The 22,639-nt window shown below is 53.9% G+C and overlaps 1 protein-coding gene and 1 long non-coding RNA gene across 2 annotated transcripts; one reads left to right on the forward strand and one right to left on the reverse strand.

Moving 5' to 3' along the window:
* Positions 1-3,222: 3,222 nt before the first annotated feature.
* TUBA8 (tubulin alpha 8) lies at positions 3,223-20,953 on the reverse strand. Its single transcript, XM_040233625.1, has 5 exons — positions 20,803-20,953; positions 10,507-10,729; positions 8,859-9,007; positions 6,731-7,411; positions 3,223-3,534 (listed from the first exon to the last, which is right to left on the reverse strand). The coding sequence occupies exons 1-5, from the start codon at positions 20,803-20,805 to the stop codon at positions 3,241-3,243; spliced, it is 1,350 nt and encodes a 449-aa protein (XP_040089559.1). The 5' UTR covers positions 20,806-20,953; the 3' UTR covers positions 3,223-3,240.
* Positions 20,826-22,413, forward strand: LOC120857826. The gene is made up of 2 exons (XR_005719746.1): positions 20,826-21,133; positions 21,821-22,413. It is a non-coding gene; the product is annotated as an uncharacterized LOC120857826 (long non-coding RNA).
* The last annotated feature ends 226 nt before the right edge of the window (positions 22,414-22,639 follow it).

A 22,639-nucleotide genomic window follows, 5' to 3' on the forward strand; every position in this document is an offset into this window, starting at 1 on the left:
TCGCTCAGTCGTGTCCGACTCGTTGTGACCCCATGGACTCCAGCACACCAGGCCTCCCTGTCCATCACCAACTCCCGGAACTTGCTCAAACTCTCGTGCATCGAGTCGGTGATGCCATCCAACCATCTCATCCTCTGTCGTCCCCTTCTCTTCCTGCCTTCAATCTTTCCCATCATCAGGGTCTTATGCAGAGTAATGTTTATTAATTCATAAAGACCCTGACACCATCCTCATGGGTAAGTAAATGATCTCACAGGTAAGGAAGTTGGCTCAGAGAGGTGAAGTAACCTACCCGAGGTCCCACAGCACCTTTCTGCAGGGTAAGTGATCAACTGATTTCTCACCAGGCCATTTCCCCTGCCAGGCCTGCAGGGGTTAACAGGGCCAGCACGCAGCAGGAGGGAGGGTCTCACGGACAGTGAGGGGTGGGAGTGGGCCGTCCCCTCTAGGACCCTGACTCCACCTCAGTGGGCAGCTTGAGCCTCTGCCAGTCTCTTGTTGACTCAGCCGGCCTCTCTCCTGCCAAGGCCTGCTGACCAGAGCTCTCATGGGGAGGGTCAGGCTGCATTCTTCTGGGTTGGGGGGTGGCTGGCACCTCCTGGTGGAGGCTGTGTGCTGGTCTATGGGTGCTGGGCCAGATGCTGGAGTGAGGCTGGAGTGTGGACCAGCCCAAGAACCTGCTTCTTGAGCGTGTGTGCAGCTTAGCGTCACCATGACTGAGCTAGGTGATCTCAGCAAGCCGCTGCTGCCATCCTGTGTGCACCCCTGCCTCAGTTTCCCTGTCCATCGAATGGACGCAATGAAGATAAGCCTGGCCAGCCCTACCACACAGCTACTGGGAGGATCAAAGAAACAAACGAGTTTGGCCAGAGTGAACGCCCTTTGCAGCTCAAGGACCTGGGCACGTTGGCTGGCCAGCCGGCCGGGCTTTCTTGAGGTGGAGTACACGAACAGGAAGCGATGCAGGGCAGCTCTCAGCTGGGGCCTGTCTGCCTGACATCCCTGTCTCCTCCCTGTTCCTGACATAATGACAGTCACAGGAGTGACCCCTCCTCCCAAGTGCACAGCCCTGCAGAGTTTACCGAGTCCTTCCATCCCACTCCCTCGGGTCCCCAGCCTCCTGCCTCAGGGCCTTTGCACTGCTGTGCCTTCTGCCCGGGACACTCTCCCCAGATGAGTGAGAATGGCTGGCTCCCTCTCAGCTCCAATGTCACCTCTGCAGGAGTCAACCAAACACTCATTTAAATTAACTTCCCCCTGACCCACTTGGGCTTCCCAGGCGGCACTCAGTTCAGTTCAGTTCAGTCGCTCAGTCGTGTCCAACTCTCTGTGACCCAATGGACTGCAGCACACCAGGCCTCCCTGTCCATCACCAACTCCCAGAGTTTACCCAAACTCACGTCCATTAAGTCGGTGATGCCATGCAACCATCTCATCCTCTGTCGTCCCCTTCTCCTCCCGCCTTCAATCTTTCCCAGCATCAGGGTCTTTTCAAATGACCAGGTGGCACTAGTGGTAAAGGACCCACCTGCCAATGCAGGAGACGTGGATTCAATCCCTGGGTTGGGAAGAAACCCTGGAGAAGGAAACGGCAACCCACTCCAGTATTCTTGCCTGGAAAATCCCATGGGCAGAGGAGACTGGCGGGCTACAGTCCACAGGGTCACAACGAGTTAGACACGACTGAAGCGACTTAGCATGTACCGACCCCTCACCCCCCACAGCACCCTCCCTTCTGCTCTGAGTCTTTCACAACCGCCCCCTAAACTCTGGCCTTGGGGGTCTCTTCCTGTCTCCCTGATTAGGTCACAGTCACACACATGAGGCTCATCTGAAACTCATGGGTAGGTCCCTCCCCTCCATCAGTAGAAAACCCCCCTTCCTGAGATGGGCCATAGCTCCTGACCTGGGTCCCTGCAGCCCCCCAGGAACTGATGCGGGATGACCTCAGGCAAGGGGGTCCGGACGTGAGCAGACCTGGCCTCCTTGGCAGCACGGCCTCCGTCACAGAGGAGCACCGCCACGGTGGTCTCTCTGAAACAGTCCTCGACGAGTGGGGAGCCTGACCTTCCTTTCCTTGGGACGTTTCATTCTATTTCTCTTGGGGCTTCCAAGGGATACAGAATAGAAACAAGCAAGGAAAGTGTGCAGTCGCTGAGCTGTACGTTTCATGCATCGGGACCTGCTGTGGGCCCGACCCTGGGGGTCTCATCACGAGTTTAATCAGGGCGGCTTATGATTTCCCCCCAATCCTACTGGAGCTGCCAACTTTAGGGAAAGACGCACTAACTTGTCCTCTCTTTTGTAATAAGTGGACTTTGCTTCTCCCCACCCTTCATCTCATGAGGTAGCTATTGGAACAGGACACAAATCCCAAGGGTGGAGATGGTATGGAGCACCAAGAGAAGATGGTGGTTGCGCCTCTGGCTCCGCTCTCCCACCTCCAGCACATACACTCTCTGCACCTCAGTTTCTTCATGCATAAAACAAGAGGAGGAGCCCTTGAGACTGCTGGGGGAGAGAGATAAGGGGTGTGTGCACAGGAGACATTCTGCATAAAGCCTTCCAAATGCTGTTTCAGTTAGAGGAAACTGACCTCCTCACCTCCTCCCTAGGAGCGGCCCAAATGGCCCCTGACCCGGTGTGGCTTGGTAGCATCCCTCCCCTCGATCCTCTGGGTGCCCTGGTTTCCCTCCTGCTCTTCATACATCCTCCCAGTGCCCTCTGACCCCAGAACATCAGAGGTGGCTACGGGCTGCACCTGGGTCTCCACGAGGTCATTTCTGACTCCCCACCCAAACTGCACAGTTCGGTCACAGCACTGAACTGCCTGCGGTGACCCCGCTGCTTTGTCTGTGTGTTACAAGGGCAGAAACGCACTCCTGCTTCTCAAGCCCTGACCACAGAGCACTTCCTTTCCAGAGCCCTCCCAAAGTCCAGGTCTCAACTGCCTGCTTCCCAGCCAGGAGGCTGTGTCTGGGGTGGGGCCAGCCACCTCTAGCATCTTAAATCCCGCCTCTGCCTCCACACAGGTGTGGCTGGCCTGCACCCTGACCCAGAGACAGTGACTCGGGTCTCCTCTGGGGACGCAAAGCCGCCATCCCCTCATGAGGGTCTGGCAGAGCTCAGCATCTGTGTGGGCTCGTTACCCACGGGCACTGGTGTCAGGATCCAGTCTGGGTTAACGTGCTTGGAGGGGTAGCAGGAATAAAGAGACACAGCCAGGAGGAACATCTGTATTTAAAATTCCTCCCCTTCATTCTCTTCTTCAAATGAATCAGTCCCCACTTCCTCATAATCCTTCTCCAGGGCAGCCAGGTCCTCCCGGGCCTCGGAAAACTCGCCTTCTTCCATGCCCTCGCCGACGTACCAGTGCACGAAGGCGCGCTTGGCGTACATGAGGTCGAACTTGTGGTCCAGGCGGGCCCAGGCCTCGGCGATGGCCGTGGTGTTGCTCAGCATGCACACGGCCCGCTGCACCTTGGCCAGGTCTCCCCCAGGGACCACCGTGGGGGGCTGGTAGTTGATGCCCACCTGGGAACAGAGGACCAGAACGCGGTGGTCAGTGGAGAACTCAAGCTGGGGCACCCTGGTCAGGTAGTGGGGCGGGTACAGGGCAGCAGGCCTGGATGTGAAGAGAGGGGATCAGGAGGTGGGGGCGGGCAGGTAGAAGTGCATGAGGAAGAGAAAGCAGACGTAAGCGGGACTGGGTAAGTAAGTAAGAGGGGAGGGCAAGAGCTGGCAGAAATGCTCCTAGGAGATGTAAGCAGACAAGTGAGGGTCCGGAACAGCGGTTTGGCGGGGGGGTGTGCAGTGCCCGGAGATGGAAGTTATTGTGAATTCACGCCTTCCAGGGGAATTTCAGGTTTTTCTCTTTGTTATGCTGTCAATAGATTTAGGGCAATTTCTCTGCCAAGCGTGAATTTTGCGTGCGTGAGTGCATGCTCAGTCCTATCCAACTTTTTGTGATACCATGGACTGTAGCCTGGCAGGCTCCTCTGACCATGGGATTCTCCAGGCAAGAATATTAGAGTGGGTAGCCATTTCCTCCTCCAGGGGATCTCCCTAATCCAGATATCGAATCTGGGTCTCCTGCATTGGCAGGCAGATTCTTTATCACTGAGCCACTTGGGAAGCCCCGCCAAGGGTGAAGGGTGGTGTTTAAAAGATCACAGAGATATCCTCAAGCAATAAATAAAGAGGTGCAGGGGATTCCCTGGTGGTTCAGTGGTTAAGACTCTGAGCTCCCAATGGAAGGAGCATGGGTTCGATCCCTGGTTGGGAAACTAAGATTCCACATGCTGTGTGTCCAATAAATAAAATAAAACAGTTTAAAAATAAATAAATAAATAAAGAGGTGCAAAAGCTTCTGGGGATGGTGTCTGCATCTACCAGGCCCTCTGCCTCTGGAGTGTGAGGCTTCTTGGAGGAAAAGCATGGAAATCTAAGAAAGATTTCCCTGGTGGTCCAGTGGTTAAGAATCCACCTGCCAATGCAGGGGACACGGGAAGATTCCACATGCCTCAGGGCAACTGACCCGGTGCACCACGACTACTGAGGCTTCACTACAGACCCCATGCTCTGCAGCAAGAGAAGGCACTGCAATGAGAAGCCCAAGCACCACAATTGGAGAGCAGCCCCTGCTCACTGCAACTAGAGAAAAGCCCAAGGACAGTAACAGCCACAACTAATTAATTAAAAGAAAGAAAGTCAGTTAAAAAATCTTGCTGGACAAGTGGATTCCCCAACTTCTGGCAGCATGGAGGACCCTCCAAGCTGATCCAGCCCAGCTGAAGGGGGGCTGCCATCCTGGAAATCTCCCTTCTCCCACACACATCCCAAACCAAGAACTCTGGGGACCTGGAAGGGGCCTCAGGTGACCACTGTGATGATACTCATGGGACACTGAGAACCGAGAGCTGCTCCCCAAATGCCTCTCCTGCCTAGGCCACTGGGTCTTCACTGCCAATCTCTTAAACTCACAGCTTTAAAATACAAGTTCTCTTGAGAGGCAGAGGTGGGAGTGGCATCAGGCTACAGAGCCAAGGCGGGCAACCCAGAATGGTCTACCATTGCTCTTAGACGGAAGCGGCATCATGGGGGTGGAAGTGATGCTGAGACGGGGGCAGAGGATCAAAGTGAGGAGGCGAAGGCAGTACCGCGTCACGTGTCCGCTGGGCCAGCCAGCCAGCTGTGCTCTCTCTCCACCAGCAGCACCCCTGGACCCTTGCCAGTGACAAACATCCTGGGGGGTGTGCTACAGCGTGAAGTTCAGCACCATCCACCCCCACGGCATGTGCTTTTCTGAGAAGCAGCTAAAGGTTCTAGCACTGCCTTATCCTTCTGGTCATAACCCCGAACTTCAGCTAGAAGTGGAGGGCTGAGGGGACTTTCCTGGTCCAGTGGTTACGACTTCGCCTTCCCATGCAGGGGGTGCCAGTTCGACTCCTGGTTGGGAAGCTAAGATCACACATGGCTCATGGTCAAAAAACCAGAAACGTAAAACAGAAGCAGTATTGTGACAAATTCAATAAAGACTTTACAAAATAAATAAAAGGATGAGACTATGGGGGCATCGCTTTTTTGTTAATTTCTTGACCACCCTTTTTTTGCTTATTTATTTTACTACTAGCTTGTTTTGTTGTTTCTGTTTGAAAGAGAAAATAACAACAACTTGGGGTCAGATCGTGAATGTTTTCCCAAGAGTGACCAGAACTGCCACGTTAGGACAGGTGCAGTCCAGGGGAGAGGGTTCCGGCCAAGGGTGGGAGCAGAGCCGTGTGGAGACTGCTCGCCCATCAGCAGCTCAGCCAAGAGCGTGGCATGCGGTGCCTTGTTTGTGAAAGTCCCCCCAGGGGAAACTGAGATGATGAACTCTGTCTCCAGCAACTGGCACAACCTCCTCTGGTGTTCGGTAAACCTCTGAATTATTAAAGGCCTGCAGGAGGGGACTAGCTAGCAGGAGGGGACTAGCTAACATGAGCAGTGGCAGTTGCTCTGAAGGTGAACTCTCATGAGAGGCCCTGGGCAGAGGCGGTTGCCTGTCCAGCCAGGGCAACTCAGAGTGGCGGCTCCCAAGAGCAACCTCGGTCCTGAGAGCCGGGGTCTTCTATTCCCCCACTGACCCACAGAACGCACACCTACAACCGGCTCCCAGCTCACTCCTGCTTAGTGGAAACGTCAGGGCTTCATAATGTAAGTGAATCACAGCCATATAATAACCATAAAATTTCTTATCCTTACTCTAAATTGATGAAAACGTACAAGGTGAACAATTTTTCAAAACAAACTGGGAAGAAGGACACATCCTTTGTTAGAGGAGGGAACTGCACCCTTTTCTCTAGCAACTTGAATAATCCGGTCACTGCATTCTCTGATCTGTGGTTAGATCAGGGCTACCTCTACCCCCTCGGCCTGGTTACCCCACTTGCACACACTGGCCTAAGTTCTCTCCTGCCAGACCTCTGAGATGCTTGCAGACCATCCGGTGGGATGCCCCTCCCCTCTTCCAGTAACCACCCCCTCCCAGTCTCTCCAGGCCTAAAGCAAGCACCTGAACCAATGAATGAATGAGACTAGCATTACACTGGCCTACGCCCCTCTCCCGTGTTGTCCCAAAGCTCCCATGGAACGCGTGTCAGCCCAGGCCCCCAGGCCCCACCTTCCTCCCCATCCTCGGTTTCCCTCTGCTTCTCTAGCTGTCTGTCTCCATCGTGTCCCCCGCTCTCACCTTGAAGCCCGTGGGACACCAGTCCACAAACTGGATAGTCCTCTTGGTCTTGATGGCGGCAATGGCGACGTTCACGTCCTTGGGCACCACGTCCCCCCGGTAGAGCATGCAGCAGGCCATGTACTTGCCGTGGCGAGGGTCGCACTTCACCATCTGGCTGTTGGGCTCAAAGCAGGAGCTGGTGATCTCGGCCACGGACAGCTGCTCGTGGTAGGCCTTCTCTGCTGAGATGATGGGTGCGTAGGTGACCAGCGGGAAGTGGATGCGGGGGTAGGGCACCAGGTTGGTCTGGAACTCAGTCAGGTCCACGTTGAGGGCGCCGTCGAAGCGCAGGGAGGCTGTGATGGAGGACACGATCTGGCTGATGAGCCGGTTGAGGTTGGTGTACGTGGGCCGCTCGATGTCCAGGTTGCGCCGGCAGATGTCGTAGATGGCCTCATTGTCCACCATGAAGGCGCAGTCCGAGTGCTCCAGGGTCGTGTGCGTGGTCAGGATGGAGTTGTAAGGCTCCACCACGGCCGTGGAGACCTGGGGGGCCGGGTAGATGGCAAACTCCAGCTTGGACTTCTTGCCGTAGTCCAGGGAGAGCCGCTCCATGAGCAGAGACGTGAAGCCCGAGCCGGTGCCGCCCCCGAAGCTGTGGAAGATGAGGAAGCCCTGCAGGCCCGAGCAGGCATCTGTCTGGGAGAGGGGGACACGGACAAAGCTCTGAGGACACCCTTGCGTGGGCACCGGCAGGAGGCCCTCGCTGTCTGCCCGCTCCATCCCACAGCATTTTCAAGTGGGTGAAATCAAACCGTCCTTGAAGTCAGAAAACACACAGGAGCTGCAGCACTCTTGGGAGGAATGGCTAAAATATGGGGCAGCAAACACGCTCTCGCCTCCAGGTCCACGAAGCTTCTAGCCCAGTGGCCTGTTTGGACCAGGAATGAGGTTCCGAAATCATGGTGGTTAAGGACTTTGCCCCATGTGGACCCCAGCTCCTTGTGCATTTCCCTGGCCCTGTCCTTTGATTCTGTGGAAACTGCAGGCTTATACAGCCCAGACCGACCTTGCAAGGTGGCTCAGGGTACCAATTTCAGAGAGATAAATGGGTCAGAGACCCTGAGATTTAACATCAACTTTGCCATTTCCCAGCTGTAAATACTCAATCAAGTTACTGAACCCTCCGACTCACGTTTCTTCTTAAAGTGCGGACAATAAACACATTCTTCTCATAAATAAGGTTACTGTGATGGTTCAGTGAGAAGTCCTACTGTGCTCAGCAAGGACAGTGAGCTCTCACCAGAACTAAGAGAGTTCGCAAGTCATGGAACTTCCCTGCTGGATGTGATCTATGACTGTGTTCAGTTGGATGTTCTGAACTTTGGGGATCGCACACGACTTTGGGACTGATGACCTCCATGAACTCTGCTCTAAACAGGAAAGGTGAACATGCAAAAACTCGGCACCCTTAGCTCCCAAGTCAAGAGCCCCTGATCAAGCTCGCCTCTCCTCTGTACAGATTAAGAACGGGGCTCAAGTAGACAAGTGACTCCCTGAGCTTCCCAGTCAAACCAACCCAGTTCAGATCTTGACTCAGCCACTTTCTAGCTGGGGGACCCAGACCAAGTCACTGAACCACTCAGGCTCTCTGTTTCCCCAACTGTAAAGTGCAGGCACGAGATCGCCTTTGTATCGTTGTTTAGGGGATTAAACAAAGGAACATATGTGACATTTGTAATAGCATCTGTAAAGTGCTGAAATAGATCAACAGTCTTCCTCTTCCCCTCCAAGTTAAATGCTTTGTTAAGTGAAATAAATTCACCTTTTCAACCTGCTCAAAATAAAACAAATACTTTGTTAACCTGTTGCTGCCACCCAGCAAAGAGTTCTGCCTTCCTCACCCCTGGGATTTCTCCCCAACACCACCGCAGAGCATCCGTTTGTGCTACCAGGCAACCAGCCTGGAAGGCAGTCCACATGGCCCAGGCGGAGGAAGGGGCGCCAACCCAGCACATGCTGCTTACAGAACACAAGCAGAAATTCCCAAGTCTCAGGTGTTTATCCTGCAGCCGGGGGCCATGTCCTCCCGCCAGCCTGTCAACACTGGCAGGCTCTCCAGCTCTCCACCCTTGCAAACACATACCAGCTTGCGGATGCGGTCCAACACCAGGTCGATGCTCTCCTTGCCCACCGTGTAGTGGCCCCGGGCGTAGTTGTTAGCTGCATCCTCTTTTCCCGTGATCAGCTGTTCCGGATGGAAGAGGTGGCGGTAGGTTCCGGCCCGAACCTCATCTACCGAGAGAGGGCGACCATCAGTCCTACACCTGGTTCCCAGAGGAGAAACCCCCATCCCACGAGAACACTCGACACCCCTATCTACTAAACTCCACTGAGGTGGAACAGACAACCCCAGAATATATCTGTGAGGCTAAGGGAATTCCAGGGTAACACCGGCTCCAATAGAGCAGAAGCCTGGGACTTCAGCAGCAGTGAGAAGCCAGCTGCTCTGCTGGCAGGACCTTAGGGAGCCTTGGGTTTGTTTACAAAGCTGGGCAGATACCAAGGTTGACTGCCTCGTTCCCCTGGACCCCCAAGGCTTCCCTCCAGTTTTTCCTTCATGCTGCAAAATTTGTCCCAGAATATAACTACCTTCACTCGCCTCCAGATGCTTCAGGGACACAGGGAAAGATTCAGAATGACCTGCTCCCAGGCTTCCTTGGGATTGTCCCAGCCCTAACCTCCACCTCCGGAGGCAACAGTACACATCAGGCATTAGAGATATTTCAGAACAACTCGGAAGCAAAGCTGTGTTCCAGGTACCAGAAGAGCCCGAGCCCGAGAGTGGTTCCAGTGGCACGGGGGCTCTGCTCACCTCTTAGGTCCACCAAAGTGGACACACAGCAGACCAGGGTGCCTCAGGCCCCACGGCCATCCCCTCTCCTCTACAGCGCCCCTCTGCTCCTCCAAGAAAAGCAGCCATCTGTGCAGTGGCCCAGGAAGGTCATCTGTCCTTTCTATATTTGTACAAGTGTCAAAAAGGTGGAGGGCCTGGAGTCTGTGGCCCCAGAAACAGTGCTCAGGCCCTAAAGACAGTGCCCAGACATCCCTGGGGACTCATCCATCTTTGCTGGTGAGCAGGCTTTGAAGCTGAGGAAATGCTTATGCAGAGTGTGGACTGACCTGGGGGTGCTGTGGGCTTGGCGGCAGGGAGAACAAGAATCCTGCCCCGACACAAGTCAGTACTCCTGTTTCCCTAAGATCCAGACGAGGTTCACTCTAACCCCAATCACCTTGGGCTTTAAGAGAAAGTGCCTGCTGCTATTTCGTCTCATGTGCAAGAGGCTGCAAGGTTACACCAGGCCCACCAGAATGGATTGTAATCACTGCAGAGCTGGAAATGTACACTTTGGCAAATTGACTATGTGAGGGCTTCTTATAATTTCTGAAATTACTGGTATTTTTGATTCTTAGCATTTAGTGAAACCTCTGGCAATTTTGGTCTGCCTCAGCAGTTTTGGGGAGACAGCACCAGGTTGGAGCTTTAACGGAAGAGCAGAGACCTCTGATCCCCACTTGAGACCCCGAGACTGGGGAGGGCTCCAGGAACCTAGAGTCACATGGGGTGAGGGTGGGGGTCTGGAGGGTCACCCTTCCACGTGGAGGTCAGCCTCCCAAGCCTCCCCAGACACCAAAGTGGGCCGCAGCACCATGGTGGACCATGGCAGACCATGGTGGATGACGGCCTCTGCAGCCTGGTGCTGCTCCTGAGGAGGATCCTGGACCACACTCACCTACCACTGTGGGCTCCAGGTCAACCATGACGGCCCGGGGCACATGCTTCCCGTTGCCGGTCTCACTGAAGAACGTGGTGAAGGAGTCATCGTCATGGACCTTGCTGGCCTGTGCGCCAAAGGTACCATCGGCCTGGATGCCATGCTCCAGGCAGAAGAGCTCCCAGCAGGCATTGCCAATCTGGACTCCAGCCTGGCCCACGTGGACGGATATGCATTCCCGCTGCAGGCAGAGAGCAGGCCAGTCAGAGCCCCAGCCAGCCTCTGCCCAGGCCTCTGAGGACGCGTCCCTCCCTGATATTCAGCAAGCAGGACACCCTGCCCCTGCCCAGTAGGCGGGCTCCAGGCCTCACCACATCTGGATCAAGACTCGGTTCCAAAGAAGAACCCCAGCTCCATGGTTTGCTGTGAGGGTGGCTTTCCATGCTTAATCCTTTGTGTCAAGAAAAGGAAAGAGAGGGCCAGCCGCACAGATGAAACAGATGAAATTTCCAACCACGGACAGACTCCTGCACTGGTGAAGCCAGTCCAAGGAAGAGCCAGTGAGAACAGCAGAATCCATCCTTGAATCCATTGTCATGCCCGGTACACTGATCATGCTCCTCCATCAGCCAGTCTCCCAGACGCTGTCTCACACACACACACACTCCACATCTCCCCAACACAGAGCAGAGAAACACTCATGGGAGGACTGTGCCTTGGAGTCTGTATTGTAGGTGTCATTACTGTTTCATGTACAAATGTAGGAATAAGAAAGGGTCAGTACAGGGGCTTCCCTGTGGGTCCCAGCAGTTAAGACTCTGCCCTCCCAATGCAGGGGGCCTGGGTTCAATCCCTGGTCAGGGAATTAGATCCCACATGTTGCAACTCACACCTGGTACAGCCAAATAAATAAATATTTAAAATAAACATTAAAAAAAAAAAACAGGATCAGCACATTAGCAGGGAAGGGCTGGGAGGGGACAGGCAAGCCAAGTCTCGTCTGTGGCCACCATAACCTATTCCCTCACCCATCAGGCCAAGAGCCAAATAAAGCTGACCTTCAGAGGCTCCTTCTCCATGTTATGATGTGAAGCCACAATTACATGATTAGTTCTGGTACTAACAGGATGGGGAGGGGTGCATGTATCTGAATGTGTGAAATGATAAATGTGTGGGTGTATGTTTGTAAGAGTGTGATCGTGAGAGTGTTTGAAAGTCGCAGTGTATATGTGTGTGCAGACATGAGTGTGGGTGAGTGTGTTATGGTTCTGCTGGGACGGTGTGCCATCACCCTCCACGCCCCTCCAGGGAAGCACTGGCCTCACAAGGAGCCTCTGTGCCTGGGACAGAGCTGGGCCGGGAACCATGCGCCTGGTGTGTGGCCTTCTATTCTTATCCATGACCCGAGCTGGCATTTTCCAGCTCCAGGGAACCCAAGCGTGGAGTACAGCCTCCAGAGACAGGGGCTGGGTAAGGGGTATGGGACTCCTGGGACCCTGGGGCTCTCCCGGTGTGGGTGTGGGGTGGTCAGAGGCATCAGGACCCGGTGCCCTAATGCTGTTGGGCAACACGCACGCCGGTCTCTGTGCTGCTTGGCCTCTGGGTGTCACAGAGGCCTGGCCAGGAATACAACCGGCCATGTTTCCGTGAGCCTGGTGGCCAGGAAAGGGCTTTGCTCACGAATCTTGCCTCTCAAGTTACGAGCTGTGCTGTGTGGGCTGGGCTGAGTTACATAACCTCCCTGCGTGTGAAAAGCACAAGTCACCACGATCACTTCTGCTACGGTCACCCTTGTCTTCAGCATCATCATTACGCGTTTTCATCCCTGTAGCCTTACTCTCCACCTGGAAGATGCACCCGTGGGAAGCCGGCGACCTCAGGCTGCCGCTCCTCTTACAATGAAAGGGCTTTGTCTTAGGACTCGGTTCAGAGGAAGCAGGATCCTTCCCCAAGAACCCCAAATCCAGCAGCTACCGACTGGACCACACTTTCACAGGAAGCCACGGCCTCCTTGGGGGCGGCGCGTGTGAGCGAGGGGACCTGGAGAGGCCCGAAAAGAGCTGGCCCCACATGTTGTCCTGTGGCCCCACCCCCAACCATCTCCAGGCACCCCCTCCCCATGGGTGCTCTGGGCCTTTCTGGAAAGACACAGGGGTATTTCAGGAAGATCAAAGGTGAGAGAAGAAGATGGAAGGATCTGAGGTCCTGAAGACCACAACGTGGGGATGTAGATGTTTTCACATCCCTTTAACCTCATGAGAGGCAATATGCCACTCTCCATAGCGGAAATCAGCCTCACACATGGGCACGCAACATTCAGGAGGAAGGAGTTGGTTTCCCTGTTAAACTAATTCACAAGAGTAACTGGAGGCATAAGATAGACTCAGAAATAACTGATGGGCCCATAGATGCCTCCAGGGTGGTCTCTCAGCGCCAGTCTCCACCAGCAGAAAGCAGGGCTCCCTGGGGGGTGGGGGTTTCCAGGTCTGGGGCAAGGAACACACAAGATGATCCCCTGTGAGAACCTTCTGGAACACCATGGGGAGCCCAAGAGCACAGAAAGGGCTCAGAAACCATAAGAGGCTCCCTCGGCCAAAGGTGAAACAACTCGAGGGTCAGAAAGAGGAACAGCAGTAGTCAACCAAAACAGGATGGACACGCAAAAATCCACAAGTCCTTCATGTTGTTAAGAAAAAAACCCACGGGAGAGAAATGCATCTACCTATCCAAACAGCCCTGTTGACGAGGGAGAGCACTTCTTTTAACAGAAGACTGTGAGCTAGTTAGGGTGGAAGGAATAACATACTAAGAAATATTGCATACGATAGTTTCTAATTATACAATTGATTTGGACAAGGACTGAAGGGGAACTAGATAGTCACAGAGTGCCAAAGAATCACTGTTACTTACAGGTCACAAGGGGAAGTTAACTTCAATGGTTACCGGCCTCTGACCCTGGGATGGATCGTGACCCCACGGCAGCGAGAAAATCGATGTAATGCAGTAGGATACACACACCTCCCAGGAAAGCTTCTTGTCAGCCTCAACAAATATTGTATATTAACACATACATATGGAATATAGAAAAATGGTACAGAGGAACCTGTTTGCAGAGCAGGAGTAGAGACCCAGATGCAGAGAATGGACTTGTAGACACAGAGCGGGATGGGAGGATGGGACAAATTGAGAGAGCAGCATCAACACATACACCCTGCCGCGTGTAAAGTAGGCAGCAACGGAAAGCTGCTGTGCAACGCAGGGCGCTCGGCGCAGGGCTCTGCGATGACCTAGAGGCTGGAATGAGGGGCAGGCTGGGAGGGAGGCTCCGGAAGGAGGAGCACATGTGCACACATAGCTGCTTCACTTTGCTGTACAGCAGAAACCAACACAACGCGGTAAAGCAATTACACTCCAATAAAAAATAAAATTTGCTAAAAACTTAAATACTCAGCCTTAATGTATTAAACCCTTTACAAGTAGCTCCCACTTTACAGAAAACACAGGGGTCCAGGGATAAAAGACACTATGAGCGTGAATCCACAAAGCAGGTAAGTTCTGCAGGGCAACTGACCCGATCTTCTCAACTCATGAAAATCAAAGATGGCGGAGGGACTGACCCACATCAAGGGGAACTTGAAACATAACATACACATGGAATGTATGAATTTTAACTCAATTCTGGTTTGAACAAATCAAAATATTTGAGGGGATAAATAGAGAAACGGATTGATTTTGTTAAGCATGATAATGAAAGTGTAGTTAAGTGTCGAAAAGGTCTTATTTTTAGAGTCACTTCTGAAGCATTTAGGGTAAAATGTCATGACATCTACAGTTGACTTGACTTCAACAAGCACAGCAGATAAACATGGCAGAAAAATAGCAATGATTAAATCTGGACGATGGGCATGCGGGTGACACTCTGCCATGCTTCTCTGAAGGGCTGACAGTTCTCATGCTGACAACCCAAACATTAAAGCCAGGAGACAGCGAGGTCCAGGTGAGGCCCCACCAACAAGGGCCATCGACAAGGGCGCATTGACATAGCAACCCATCGACAAGGGCCAGGCCTGTCCTGTCCCTTTCCACTTCGCCATTCATTCAGCTGACAATTGCCAAGAGCCCAGTTTGTCGGGCAAACAAGAACTGTAAAGTTACACAAGGGAGAATTCCTTGGCGGTCCAGTGGTTAGGACTCAGGTGCTGTCACCGCTGGGGACAAGGGTTCAATTACTGGTTGGGCAACTAAGATCCCACAAACCTCAGAGCACAGCCAAAATAAATAAATAAATAAAATAAAGTTACACAAGGAAATCACCAGTGAAATGAAGTTAGGTGAGACCCCCAGTGCTAACATCTGTGCCCTATTTGCACCTGCCCTGAGGGGACAAGGATCCTACCTGCTCCTCCAGCGACTCTTACTTGTCACCATCCCTCATTCCTGCCTGGAGGTTCTATACAGAAAAGCCAGGAGCATGTCCAGTGCTGATGGCCTTGGGGGCGGGCTCTCATGCCCAAGACAGGTAACCGGGGAGTTTTGTGAGCTCAGAGCCTTCAGAAGCTTGAGCCAGGCCGGCCTCACAGGTCATCTAATATGATTCCCAGCCCTTGTTTTACAGATGAAGAAGCTGAGGCTCAGACAGGTAAAGGACAGATTGGGAATTTCACAGCTCTGTAAGGAAAGAGCCTGGGCCGAAATCCAGACCTTCTGACCTCTGCAGAGTCATCTCTTGGACACCACCCTGGACCCTTGCCTCGTTCTCACTCTGAGCCCACAGGGCCCAGGGGGCACGCCCCCCACGCCCTCATCGGCCCCCCATGCCCTCATCAGCCCCCCACGCCATCATCAGCCCCCTACGCCTACATCGGCCCCCAACACCCACAGCGGTTCACCATGCCCACAGCAGCCCCCATGCCCACTGCAGCCCAAGCCTGACAGCTGAAGCCCAGGAAAGCTTGTACAGCAACACTCCAGACCAGAAAAAGCTCCACTGCAGACAGAACAGAAGAGAACGGCTCAGTGTGGGCGCCGCAGAAAACAGGCCACCCTTCCTGGAAGAACCAAGACTGTGCTCAGGGCCTGGTGCTGGGGGGGTGGGGAGAGGGGTGTGGGCGAGAGGCTGGTGTGTGCTGGGTGGCGCATGGGGGCTGGTGTGTGTTGAGGTGTGGGGGCGGGTCTGGTGTACTGAAGGAGAAGGGGGTGGTGAGGGGCGGGGCGGGGCTGGTGTGTGCTGAGAGGGAGAGGGGTGCTGACCCAGCAGACGGTATTTACATCAAGTGTTTGCTCCAAACTCATGCTGGTTCAGATTCCCTCTCTGGCCGGCAGAGCTCAAGCTTTCTCTCTCACACTGCTCCTCCCCCAGTCTATCCTGACTCTGGGTTCCTGGGCTGACTCCAGCTCTCTGCTCTTGGGACCGTGTGAGAAGAAAGGGGTCCCCTCTTGGCCCAGCATCCCAGGGGGTGGAGGTGAGGGAGATGGAGGGACTTAACACAGGAGCTCCCTTCCCCAAGCGAAGTATGACCCCCTACCCAGTCCTAGTGCTGAGTGACTGCAGAAGTGACTGCTCTATCCGCTCCTGCAGCAGATCTCCAGTCAAGTGTGCGAGAGAGCATCTAGAGGGGCTGGGCCAACGCCCACTCACCCTTCAGCGTGCTCACTGATCGCCCTCTCCTGTTGGAGGGCTGGAAGCCCCCACACCAGCACAGGCCACCTACCCTTTAGCACTATATCGCACGTTCCTAACTAACGGTTCACTGTTTGACTTTCCTGGTGGACAGCAAGGAGCCCCTGTTTTCTTGCCAGATTTCCAGCATCGAGGCTTGAATACAGCAGGTGCTCAATAAATTCAGGGGTGATTGGAATGAAAACCCTGCTTAACAAGGAGCGGGTAGCCAGGGCCTGTGGCAGTGGACGCTAAAGGAAGAAAAAACAGTTTCTGGCTTGGTTTCCTGGGGGGAGGACTATTTGCAGGCTGTGTGGAAAGTTCAGACAGGCTGGTAGGATCTGAAGCATTTCAGCTGGATTTGGAGCAGGAGAATTTAGGGCAGGTCCCACGGACTGCTTAGGCTGTCCGAAGTGTAGGCTGGTGGAGGCCGTGACCATCCTCCATGGAGAGGGTGCCCAGCTCTGCAGAACAGTAGGAAAAATGTGCTCCAGACCTTGACAGTGCTCCACGGCCAGAAATCTCTCCTTGTGTCAACCTTATGCGATTTCTATTTTAATATTAATCGTTTCCTTTTCATTTGTTCTCAGAGAACTCAGACCCGCTAATTGCAGTTCTCTGCAGGAGGCGGCTCTGGAGCTTTAAAAATGGTTTTGAAGTAGCACAAGCCAGTAAAACTGGCATACTATCTCGGAAGGGAATTGACAGGCCAGCAGTGAAGGCCAGTGAAAACCCAGGACCAGGCCACATACCCCGACCACCTGTGTGTCAAGCCACACAGTTGCCTTCAGGAAGCTTACTCCTAGGCCCACATACTTCCAGTTGTCAGGCTGGGATGATGAATCGTGCCAGGATCCAGGTCAGAGGCAACGGGTGAAAAGTAGAGCCAGGGTTCCCGAGGGATGATTAAAGCAAGCACAACATGATTCCTGGGAGGCTGCGCTATCTCTTCTCAAAATCCTTCAATTAGATCAAATTTGGACTCAGAGAACAGATAGCAAGCTGGCAACAGCAGGAACAGAGTTGACCTCAGTTAACATCAGGTGAGGTCTCAGATGGCAGGCGCTGCAGCTGGGCAACAACAAGGTACCGCAGGTGGCCTGCGGAGCAGCCAGGCCGGTTGCAGATTCCCAGACTCTTTAGACACTACGAGGCCAAAGGCCCTTGAGCTTCAGCCGACAATCAGGTCAGGAGCAGGAGAGAGCAAGCAAGCTGTAATCAGCCACACGTGGTGTCCACTGTCCTCCCGGTCTCTTCCACGCGCAGCTCATCACAGAGAAATTCTAACAGGAAGACGCCTACGGGGGACGTAGGCCTCAAAGACCACGGAGAGCACTGTCGGTCCCTGGTGGCCAAAGGCAAGAAGCAGCGGTCCACCGCGTCCCAGAGCGCCACATCCTCCCACCCACCCCATCACTAGCCGTGTACATGTCAGCTCTTTCCTTCTCAAGTTATTTTAACTTTCCCTCTTCCTTTCAAGGTCACTGAGACGTCCCTTGGAGAGGACAGAGCATCACCCTTGGGCTCTGTGTAGGCCCAACCGAAGCCTGGATGCTTCCTATGGACACACTGCCTGGGGGCTGGGGGCTCCACCGCTGCCCAGAGGACGTGCCTAGGGACCTCAGGGACCCGTACTTAGTGATGGGAAGGGAGAACAGAGCAGTGGCTGCAGCCCCCGCAGGTGCCAAGTTGGAAGACACAACTGGGCTCTACAGCGCTCAGCCACACCACCTGCACAGGGGAGTCTGCAGAGACCTGCGGACACTAGAAGCAGTGTCCATCTCACCCCAGAACACTCTGCCCTCTAGCCTCCCAGCTCTGCAGGAAGACAGGCTCTTTGTTGCCTTCTAATGTCAGCTCCCCCCCAAAATGCACAGGCACGCTGCTAACCCAGGAGGAGAGCAGTGAGCAGGCTGTGCCCTCATGCCCTGTGAGCCACAGACACTTTCTCTGAGGCCTGGAGTCACTGACACCGAGACAGGTGTCACAGCCTTGGCTCCCAGGAGAACTGCTTGCCAGAGGGACCCTGAGAGCACACTGGGACGCTCAGTTACAGGGTTAGTTATAAAATCCTCACTTAGAACCGAAGAAATGCCGAGCCCATCCTCAACATGGGCAGCCTTCCCAGCCCTCCAGAGGGGAGTCCAGACACTGGGGAAGGAAAGTCCTTTCTGCACGGGTGGGACTTTGGGACTGGGTGTGCCGGTGTGTCATCCTAGTTAGGAACAAGTCAAGGGATTTTAAAAAAGATATTCTGGAACTGGGTCATTTGTAGTGATGTGGATAAACCTAGAGTCTGTCATAGAGTGAAGTAAGTCAGAAGAACAAATATTGTATATTAATGCATACATGCGGAATCTAGAAAAATGGTACAGATGAACCTATTTGCAGGGCAAGGATAGGATGCAGACATAGAGAACAGACATGTGGGCATGGGGGTTGGGGGAGGATGGGACAAATGGAGAGTGCAGCCTTAACATATGTACACCACCATACGCAAAACAGACAACTAGGGGGAAGCTGCTGTACAGCACAGGGAGCTCAGCTCGGTGATGACCTCGAGGGTGGGATGGAAGACTGGGGGCGGGGGGAGGGAGGCTCAAGAGGGAGGGAATATATGTATATGTACGCATATAGCTGACTCATGTTGTTGTACAGCAGAAACTAACACAACATCGACAAGCAATTACACTCCAAAAAAAGGAAAAAAAGAGGTTCTGTGAGTGCGAAATAGTGAACCGAAAAAACGTCTTCCCATCAAGACAGTGCTGTCCATGTAAATAAATGCTCCAAATAGAACCTGTCACATAAAATGCAGTGTTTCAAAACAGAGTCTCTTTCCAAAACATTCAGCCATGGATTTTTCAGTTAAATATCTTTCAGATTCTTTAGCGTATTTAAAACAAGGTTTTTACTTTACATTTTTTGATTTACTAGCTATTTTCAGAAACCTGCCTATTGAGTGCACACTGAAGTCTGTTCGGAGAGCTGGATTTGGGTCCTGGGATCCCCTCTAAGACTCACTGCAGCTTTTAAGTGAGAATTAGAACACATAAGAGGCAGCACTCTGAAAATTACACAGCACTAGCTATGTGCTGGATATTATAAATATTAAATATCAGATCTTGAGTAAGCTGCCTGGGATGTGGTTCAGAATAACAGGGAGGAAGAGGAGGGGGAGTGAATGGAGTAAGACTCATCATTAAGTAGATAATTGTTGAAACTGGTTGAGGCATACACAGGGCTTCATTATAATGCGCTCATTTTATATATGCTTGGATTTCTCTACAATGAAAAGGTTAAAATAGTAAAGCTAGGTGGAGCTTTGAAAATTTGAACCATAACCCCTCTTCATTTTGGAGATGAGATAAACTACTTCAGAGAGATTAAGTGACTTGAAGTCACATAGCTAGCTGCAAAGCCAGGAGCCAAAAACTCCAGAAACTCCTGGCTCTGGGCTCCCTGTGTGACCCCTGGCCTCAGGCAGGCGTGGACTCTTCTGGCCACTGTCCCAATACTCCCTAGGAGCCTGCTCTGGGGAGCAGGCCTGGAGCTGGAATGGGCAGAGCTGGGACCAGAGCCAGGGGCCCTGGGCACTTTCCAGAATGAGGAGGAGGGCGGTTCTCACCTGTCCTGCTGGCCACTGACACGGGCGGAAGAGTGCCAGCACAGCCTGACCTTGGCCTGCCAGTCAAGCTGACGCCGCCCCTCCCCCACCCAATCGCCACCTTCCGGGAACCCCAGACAGCGGGGCCTCCAGTCCACGAGATTTCTGGGTTCTCTGTGTTTTGAGGCATCGGAGTGAAGTGGACTGGCAGCAAATTTTACCCACCCCACGGCTCAGGGGGCGAGGGGAGGGCCTCCGGCTGGTGGGACTGCAGCGCTGGGAGAGAACCTCTCCAGCAAGTAAGATTCCAGTCCCGGAGGAGAGGGAGACAGACAGATGGGGCGGGCACCGCGGCCAGGGTAGGAAAGGAAAGAAGTGGGTCTGAAACGCTGTGTGCCAAAGTCCTTTGGCTTTGACCCGCTTGAAAAACTGGGAAGCTGGAAGCAGGTGCCAGGGCCTGGGAAGCTGAGCTGGAGGTGGAAGTGTCCCAGACCCAAGCCAGATGGCCGGGGTGGGAAAAAAGGAAGCCTCCAGCGTGGGGTGTGTGGCCCTAAGTCCCCTGACCTTTGGGGCTCTGTCACACTTGGTTGGTGGGACCTGTCCCAGTGCCCGGCGCAGCCACCACCCCCAAGTCGGGAATCCCCGGCCTGCCTGCCCAACCCCCACCCCGCCGGCCCCCAGCTTCCCCACCGGGTCCCTGAGTTGCCCCACGGCGTTGTCTCGGAACCTAACCTCTTCTGCGCGGGCGGCCCCTGGTCCCCTTCCCCTCACCTGCATGCACGAATCTCCCTTTAGGCGCAGCTCGCCCCAGTCTCTACTTTCTCTCTAGGAGAAGGCCACTGGCCCCAGGTGGGTGACCCCCCCCCCCCCGCGCGAGGGTATGAACCCCTCGACCTTGAACTGACACCCGTAGGAGACTTCGAGCTCCGCGGATCCAAAGCGCTAGCTGTCATCCGCGGAGGAGAGCGGCTCTCGGGTGGGCGCCGCCACTCTTGTCCCTCCGCATCCCTGGCCCAGCGCCCCGCGCGCCCCGGCCCCGCAGGCTCACCATCGCGGCCGCTCCAGTAGCCTGTTCGCTCCCTCCTGGGCCTGCCCACCCCAACTGCTCCAGATACAGCCGCCTCCGCTGTTGTGACACCGGGAGGGAGGGCGCCGGGGACAGACATACTGGGCCAGCAGCTGCCCTGCAGCATCACAGAGCCGGGAGGGAGGGACCGGACAGGTCACAATCGCTCCGCCCCACCGGCCCGCCGGCGGCTCCGTCCGCCAGGGGAGCAGCGCGCGGGGGTAGGGTGGGGGGCCGGTTCCTGCACTATGCTCTGCACGGTCATACTTTGTGACCCCAGCCTCCCAGGAAGGAAATGAAAAGTGCTCTTTGAGTAAGTGTTCACGCTCCCAAACTTTGATCCTTTTCCTGCGGCAGGAAAGGCAGCTGGTTGGGGTTCGGTGTGCGCAGACACCACCAACCCAGGAGGGAGCGGCAGGGTGGGAGCAGGGCTCTCGGTGGGAGGGACAGGCTCCAAGCTCAGCTCTGGGCTGCTCACCGCCTCGGGTCTGAAGCCCTTGCACCTGCCCCAGGCTGGCCTGGCTGTTGGGGGATTCACTGAGATAATGGAGAGACCCCCACCCCAGGAGGTACTTCTCAGTGCGTCTCTGTTCCCGCTTCCACTCCGCTGTCCCTGGACACCACCCCTCCACCATTATTTTCAAGTCTCTTTCTCCATCCATTTATCATCTCTCCCTCTTTCTACTTTAAAGCCCAGAATGTGCAGAACAACCTCAGGATGTCAGCTGCCTCTTTGCTCTGCCTCTTTGCTAAGACCTCTTGGGGGCTGCAAGTGATGTGGAAGGGCCAAGGGCCTTGCCCCACTCCCCTGGGTTGGGGGTGGTAGGGTGGGGACAGTGGGTCTGGCCCTCTCTTCCCAGTTCAGATTTTGGCCGTGCGATTGATTACACTTCCCTTGCTTCCCCTCCTCCCCTCCCCAGTTTAGTTGTAAGCATTGCAAACTTCCCCACCAGAGTCCAAACTGAGCTGAGACAGTAAGGCACTCCTGTCTCTTCTCCAGCTCTCTCCAGGCCCCGCCCACCAAACCCCGAGAGACTCCAGGCAAATCCACAGCTTTTCTGCAAGGTGCCACCACACAGAGCTGTCCTGGCAGGACGTGATGACTCTCCAAGTGTCCCAGCACACAGATCCACCTTTCCTTCCTGACTATCTCCGGCTGGTGGAGAGTGAGAACGTGATTTTGTAGCAATTTGTTCTGCTGAGCATCCATTCCTATGTTGTCTGGCCTCTACTGTGAGTTTCTAGAGGACAGAGGACGGGACATGTGTCTTAGTGAATATTTATTTATTTGGCTGAAGCGGGTCTTAGTGGTGACATGTGCATCCAGTTCCCTGACCAGGGATCGAACCTGGGCCCTTGAGCATTGGGAGCTCAGGGTGTTAGCCACTGGACCACCGGGCAAGTCCTCCGGGGGCACATGTCTTAATCATCTTTATATTTTAGAGCCTCTCAGACAATGCTTTACACACTGATACATACAGTGCTTGATAAATTATGAATTCATCTATAAAGATCCTAAAAATTGAGACTCATAATTAAACTAACTGCCAAGCACATGATAAATGCTCTATAAAGGATGATGACTAGCATTAACTATGTATTTATTTCTCTTTGAAACGCCCATAGATCACTGATCACTTTATCACTCCCATGACAGTTACCACTCTTCACTTTGGAATCTTTTTTTCAATATTTATTTATTTGGATCTTCATTACAGCATGTGGGATCTAGTCCCTTGACTAGGGATCACACCTGAGCCCCCTTGCATTGATAGCGTAGTGTTTTAGCCACTGGACCACCAGGGAAGTCCCGACTTTG

The sequence above is a fragment of the Oryx dammah genome, unplaced genomic scaffold (assembly GCF_014754425.2).
Source record: "Oryx dammah isolate SB20612 unplaced genomic scaffold, SCBI_Odam_1.1 HiC_scaffold_29, whole genome shotgun sequence".
NCBI classification, from domain to species: Eukaryota; Metazoa; Chordata; class Mammalia; order Artiodactyla; family Bovidae; genus Oryx; species Oryx dammah.